Source organism: Myotis brandtii, unplaced genomic scaffold (assembly GCF_000412655.1).
Source record: "Myotis brandtii unplaced genomic scaffold, ASM41265v1 scaffold421, whole genome shotgun sequence".
Lineage (NCBI taxonomy): Eukaryota > Metazoa > Chordata > Mammalia > Chiroptera > Vespertilionidae > Myotis > Myotis brandtii.
The window spans coordinates 779,312-786,350 of record NW_005366140.1 but is presented as its reverse complement, the minus strand read 5'-3'; the positions used below and the strand labels follow the sequence as shown (position 1 = coordinate 786,350).

Below are 7,039 nucleotides of genomic sequence, written 5' to 3'. Positions count from 1 at the left end.
ACTTCATTATCTAAATCCAGCCAAGCACTAGGAACAAACACGATTATCCAGGCCCACCCATAAGTGACAATTACAAAGAAGCCACAAGAATGCACATAATCTCCTTTGTCTTGGGCTTTAGTAAAACATCCTGGTATTTTGCTGTATAAAATAAACTCGCTGTATCTGGCTCTGGGTCACTGTCTCTCCATCAGAGGACAGCTGTCCCACCCGACCCCAGCTTTTTCCTTCTATCTCTGTGTCTGTCTCTTTCTTTCATTTTCTCAATCCCCAGCTGCCCCTACTCAGGAACTGGACTGCTCTCTAGCCGCATTGGACGAGGAAAAGAGAGAAATATTTATAACAGCTAACTAGCTGTGAGGCATCTATAATCTTCATCACACATAAAATGAGAAAAGAAGTTTAAGTACCCTCTAAGGCAGTGGTTCTCAACCTTCTTAATGCCTCAACCCTTTAATACAGTTCCTCATGTTGTGGTGACCCCCAACCATAAAATTATTTTCATTGCTACTTCATAACTGTAATTTTGCTACTGTTATGAATTGTAATGTAAATATCTGATATGCAGGATGTATTTTCATTGTTACAAATTGAACATAGTGATTAATCACAAAAGCAATATGTAATTATATATGTGTTTTCCGATGGTCTTAGGCGACCCCTGTGAAAGGGTCATTCGACCCCCAAAGGGGTCGCGACCCACAGGTTGAGAACCGCTGCTCTAAGGTCATTTTTGACATTACCATACTATAGCTACCTCTCAGTGTGTTTATGCCTTTTATACATTAAATAAGTCAACCAAATACATATTTTCCTGCTCACGCCTAACTTTCCCCATGAATAAATGAAAAGTGAAAAACCTGAATTCTGGTTTTTAAACAATTTGTTTCTGCTTTTTGAATTAACTTTGATATCCCCATTGAATTGTATTTGAGAATATAGAACTATACAAAAACTTTCTGAGATGACAACCCTCCATTCTTGGAACTAAGATCTTATGATTTTTTTTTTTTTGCTGAAAATTTTTGATATTTCAAAACTATGTTAAGAGAATTCTAAAGAGCTCTACCCAAAAAAGAAAACATATAAGTAAGTATCGTGAAGAATAACCTAAGGAAAGAGGTTAATGAGCTGAATCCACTGGTTCATGTATTGAGTCTTTGCTAAAGGAAATAACAACTTAGTGGATGACTGTAGACCGCCGATGGCCCCTGAGTGTCCACTCTCACCTTCTTCCTTTTATGGAGTTTTAGCAGGGCAATTGGCTCTCCAGCTACTGATTGCTGTTCTAAGCCTTCTTTGTGCCTAAATGTGAGGTTTGGTCAATGAGTGCAAGTTACAATAGCAACTTCTATATCTCATTCTTTAAAAGGGACAAATTACATGCACTGTATCTTCTTTTTCCCCTTCCTGTGTGCTGAAATTCAGATGTGGTGCTAGTGAAGCAGCTTTGCCTTTGAGAAAAACAAACGCAGCAATGACAATGATGGAGCCACAAGATGGAAGGAACCTGGGTTCCTGTATGACTTTATGGAGCAGAGCCACTCTACTTGTGTTGCAGAAGACCAAAGAAATACCAAGCACGCGTCCTAGAGAAAGGGAGGGACCTTGTTTATTAACACTAGTGGACTCCGGGAATAATTTCCAAATCAGAGTGAAGTAACACGCAGAGGGCTTCACTTTTTATAACCTTCTGGGGTCTTTGTCTTGCAGATATGGTTCCACCCCCTTTCATGTGCTTACAGAAAGGACCCCAGGTGTTGGGGGTCCCCAGGCCATATCTGATGATCTGTCCTGGGGCCAGTGATAACGACCTCCCCCCCGCCCCCAGGGCAGTGCATTGTTCACAGTTTTTATGGCCTGACATGCCTTGCAAGACCAGTTTCCTCCTCACTAGGACTGTAGACTGCTCATCTGTAGACTTTTATGAGAGAGAAATTAAAGTCTCTCATAAAGTCTTTTATGAGAGAGAAATTAAAGTCTACCTTTTATGAGAGAGAAATTAATGTGAGTCTCTTTGTTACAGGAGCTTAACCTGTGCCCGAATTAATGCCATGACTGACAAGGAACTTGAGTTTTTAATAGAAGTCCCATAGGAGATGGGAACTTTTTAAAAAATATATATTTTATTGATTTTTCACAGAGAGGAAGGGAGAGGGATAGAGAGTTGGAAACATCAGTGAGAGAGAAACATTGATCAGCTGCCTCCTGCACACCTCCCACTGGGGATGTGCCTGCAACCAAGGTACATGCCCTTAGTCTGGATCGAACCTGGGACCTTTCAGTCCGCAGGCCAACGCTCCATCCACTGAGCCAAACCGGTTAGGGCAGGAGATGGGAACTTTTATCATGGATCTGTGATTGCCAGTAAGATCAGGAACAAATACTAGCTTGAATCTAAACAGAGGAAACAATCAGAAAAATCCATATAGAGAGACATTCTGCAAAGCAATTGGTCTGGATTCTTAATTAAAGAAGCCTAAAGGATCATTACAAGTAAATGCAATATGTGATCCCTGATTGCACTCTAAATCCAAATATATATAGATTCATATACAGGGTGGGGCAAAAATAGGTTTACAGTTGCTTGTATGGAAAATAATACAATAATTAATAAATAATAATATCAGAATATACTCTGTTTCATGTACTCACAACTGTAAATCTACTTTGCCCCATCCTGTATATAAAACATTTTTCATATATCTAAAAAAATTAGAATATGAAATGCATATTGGATAATAAGACAGTGTCAGTTAACATTTCTTGAGTATTGCAGTTGCATTGTAGTTATTACAAGAATGTGGGAAACATATACTTAACAATTTAAGGATAAAGTGTTTAATGCCTGCCATTTATTTCCAAATGGTTCAGAAAACTAATAATAATAGTAGTAATAATACTTTTTACATATGGCAAAATATTGAAAATTCACAAATCTAGCTGAATTTAGCCTTTGTACTAACATATTTAGCCTTTGTACTAACATATTTGGATTTAGAGTGCAATCAGGGATCGCATATTGCATTTACTTGTTCTTATAACATTTCTGTAGATTTAAAGTTTTCAAAATATTGGGAAATAAGTGTAGAAGGAAATAAATATTATTTAGACTCTAAGGTAGGAAAATATTCTCAAATTGATTATATAAAAATATGGATATATTTAACTATATTAAAATTAAAGAGTTCTGTTCATAAAAAGAAACCCTAATTCTGTTTATTCTATTTTTGTTAATTTTAACCGCCTGACTCTCCTCATTAGAAATGTAGATTCCATGAAGGCAAAATGTATGTTTTGCTCACTGGCTTATTCCTAGTGTCTACAATAGAGTTAACACATCACAGATACTCAATAAATATAGGGTGACTTCATTACTGAAGGAATAAAGGAATGCATTATTATAATTAAATTCTAATATTAGTTGGTAATCTTTCTAACCAAAGTATAAGGCATTGGGGGCTCAGTGGGCTTGGTTAAGATTTGGTTTTGACCAACAATTCCAGAACTAATTTAATTATGTCTGGTGCTCTTATTAATTAACTCCAGAACAATGATCACAGGCACGTGATATAAATTCACTAAGCCATGGTTTCCTTATTTTTAAAATTAGAGAAAATAATAGTAACTACTTCCTAGGGTGAATAGTAAGTGAAACCATTTACAGAAAGTGTTGGATTCATACCAGTATTCAGCTGATGGGAGCTGCTGGGCGTATGTGGGCCTTCCCATCTCTCCATCAGCATCCGTAATGCTCCCACTTCTATGTCTTATGCTCCAGTCACTGTGAACCTCTTTTCCCTGAATATTCATGCTCTCACGTATAGGCTTTTGCATATGCTACTCCCATGGCATAGAATTCCCTTCCCTGTTTAATTGTGCCTATTTTACTTCAGACATCTCTCCCTGGGGAACCTTCTCCACGTTCCACCCCCAGTGTTAGTGTCGCTAGTGTACAAACCCTCCTGTGTGCGCCCATAGGACCTGGATGGCCAGACATTATGGAATGAGGCTCAAGGTTGTTAAATGAATGAACTGAAGCACATCCCCAGCATGACCGGGCAGCTTTATAAATGTGCTGACGTAGCACAAAAATGCTCTATGGAGAAATTTAAAAACTAGCAGAGACTAGGAGTTGCTAAAGAGAACTTTCCTTCCTTCTCATCCCTATAACATTTTCTGTGTTGTTACGGATCCTTCTTTATCCATGTCCCCTACAACCCGAGGTAGAGGGAACCGTTAAATCACTCGTTGATCAATCCCCAGGCACTGGTCTTGTTCCCTGACTTGGAGACATTAAGGCAGCCCTTCTGGAAAAAGAGAAAAACTTTCCTACCCAGACTCAGAGCACAAGTTCACAGCCCTGGGATTTGATCTCTGGGAAAGCTCACAACCACCCAACACGTGCCGCGGTTTTGTTCCCTTGTGAGTCACCGAGCCTGGCACCTGGGCTGATAATGTCCTATTAATATCAGGCATGAGTCTCCATGGCATGCAGGGGTAAGGCAGGATCTGCCTCCTCTCATTGTAACCTTGAAAGGAAGTGGCTTTGAAGATGACTGCTTGCCTAGAGGTAGAAAAAAGTTGGCAAGACAGAGTGTTTCCCTCTGGTTACTCCATTCCCTCCACTGCCCTCTGGCTTGGTTCCTATTCCCTGTATCAAAAACAAGTTGTCCTCTCTCATGTCTGAGTACAGCTGAGGTAATTTCTGTCCAAATTGCCTTCCAGGGCGGACACCCAAACTTCAAGGACTTACAGTCTGTACTCAGATCATCGTATGGGCGTCTGAGGTGGGGTACACAGACTCCATTGGAGCTGAGTTCTGCTGACTTTGAAGGCTCTGCACCTCTGGGGTTTGGGGTGAAGCTTGTCTTCCAAGTGAGTTTGTGAGGGTTAACCACACTACGTGTTAGCCACGTAAACTGAGCACAATATCAAAGACACGTGTGTTGCAGATATTGGAGAAGAGCAAGGCTGATCTTATCCAAAAATTGACCAAAATGCCACATCGTATCATCTATCTCATTATTCTAATTGTTTTGTCAGGATTTATGAGGACAGGAAATTCTTACAATTGGTCAATTCAAGAAATAATTAATGAGCAACTACTGTATGCCAGCAACATGCACATGGTGTAGAAGTAAAAAATGACAAAGCTTGGTCCTGTCCTTGGGAAACAGACCAGTTACTCCAATCACAACCCCACCTTCATCATTCCATTGGCAAAAACTCTAACATTTGCTCTCCCTTCACTAAAGGCTATCCATTTCTTCAATGAACTTAGTTTCCCATGTCTGGAGTCTTTCTATCCAGTTCTTTAAAAACACTTTCTTGAGGTACATTTTAGAACGATATACACAGCCTTCCTGCTCTAGACAAAACATGAATTTCTATAAGATGGAGTCCTAATTTTTGCTTATTTCTCATCGCTTATAGGTGATATCCAATGACAGGTTAAGGCTTGTTGACATTAGGAGCACATTAGAATGATGTCTTCATTATTGGACTATGAACTATCAGGTAAAGTGTGACAGCTGCCAAAGCTTGTTTGCCTAACTGTGATAGGGTATATTTACACATAAGCATCCTGACACGCCTATGCCACTTTACTGACAACTTATCCCTTCACCTTGGTAGTTTGACTGACTGTCTACTTAACTTCTCAATAGCTCAATGATAGTTCTGTTCTTTGGTGAATATCCTTTCGAAGGACTTTTTGAAAAAGGAGGTTTCATGATGAGAAACTAGAATCAAGAAACATGGTACAAGGGGCTTAGGAACCAGACCAACTTAAAATTGTGTCCTACCTCTGCCACTTACTCTGTTCATGAACTTGGCCAAATATTCCTGAGATTGGATTTCCTTAGCAGCAAAATGAGGTGAAAATATTTACTATACCGAGGTGTGAGGAGGATTAAGAACAATGCCCACTAAATATGTACATTTAGAGAGTGCCTACAGGAGTGTCTAATAGAATGTTCTGCAATAATGAAAATTCCCTATTCTAGCTACCTTATATGGTAGTTACTAGTCATATGTGAGTACTGATTATTTGCAATGTAGCTAGTGTGACTAAGGAACTGAATTTTTAACTTTATTTCATTTACATTTAAATTAAATGTAAATATCCATGCAGTACCTGTATTAGACATCACAGGCCTTGACTATGTTAGGCTCTCAGTAGATGATAGTTACTGATATGACTAATAATGGAAAGTTTTGATTTCCTGAAAGATTGTCTCAAACAAAGAAAAAACAAAAACAACTCCAACAAACCAAGAATTGTCATTGAAATTTTCTATGAGACTTTATGGCATATTAACGTATGTTAATATGGATGGCCTTTCAGGTGCTCACATCTCTGTGTTTTTTATCTATCCTGAGACTGGCAGCTACACCAGGACTTGTGTCCCTCCTCACTGCTGGCATGGCCATCTCTGCTGCCATTATGTTCATTAAAAAAGAGTCCTCCGGGAGGGAACCAAGATGGCAGCATAGGTTAACGCCGGAGTTTGCTGCCTCGAACAACCACTTCAAAAATACAACTAAAAGACGAAATGGACATCATCCAGAACCACAGGAAGGCTGGCTGAGTGGAAGTTCTACAACCATACCGAGACTCAGAGGAGGCGCAGTGCTGAAGTGAAATGCTGAGGTGCGAAGTGCATGTGGAGCGGGCTGGCGGCAGAGGGCGCGGTTGTTGTTTTCAATCGGGAGGGAGTTTCAGACTCTGAGCTCCAGATCTGGGCGAGTCTCTAGGGACCCAGACTTGGATGGGAGAAGCGGGAAGGCAGCTTTCTCTCCGAGGTTTGCAGCGGTTGCAGAGCCGCTGGGGACGGAACTGAGAGCAGCCATAACTGCTCGCTCTGCCCGCCCTGTAGATCCCCGGGGACCCGCCCAGCCCAAGCCCTGCACAGAGGCATTTGCCGGATAGCCTCAGGCAAAGGCTAGATTAGCACCGCCCTAGAGATCCAGCACAGAAGCTCTCCCACTGCAGACACAGCTGACTCTCATAGCCAGTTAGCCTGGAGGTCAATTC

At 40.5% G+C, this 7,039-nt stretch overlaps 1 protein-coding gene across 1 annotated transcript in view; it reads left to right on the top strand.

The window, feature by feature from the left end:
- The first annotated feature begins 5,489 nt into the window (after positions 1 to 5,489).
- Positions 5,490 to 7,039, top strand: part of LOC102245336 (60S ribosomal protein L10) — a 5,126-nt gene continuing 3,576 nt past the window's right edge. Inside the window, exon 1 of the mRNA XM_005873886.1 lies at positions 5,490 to 5,520. Coding sequence (XP_005873948.1) covers positions 5,490 to 5,520 — 31 coding nt within the window. The remainder of the gene's footprint in view (positions 5,521 to 7,039) is intronic.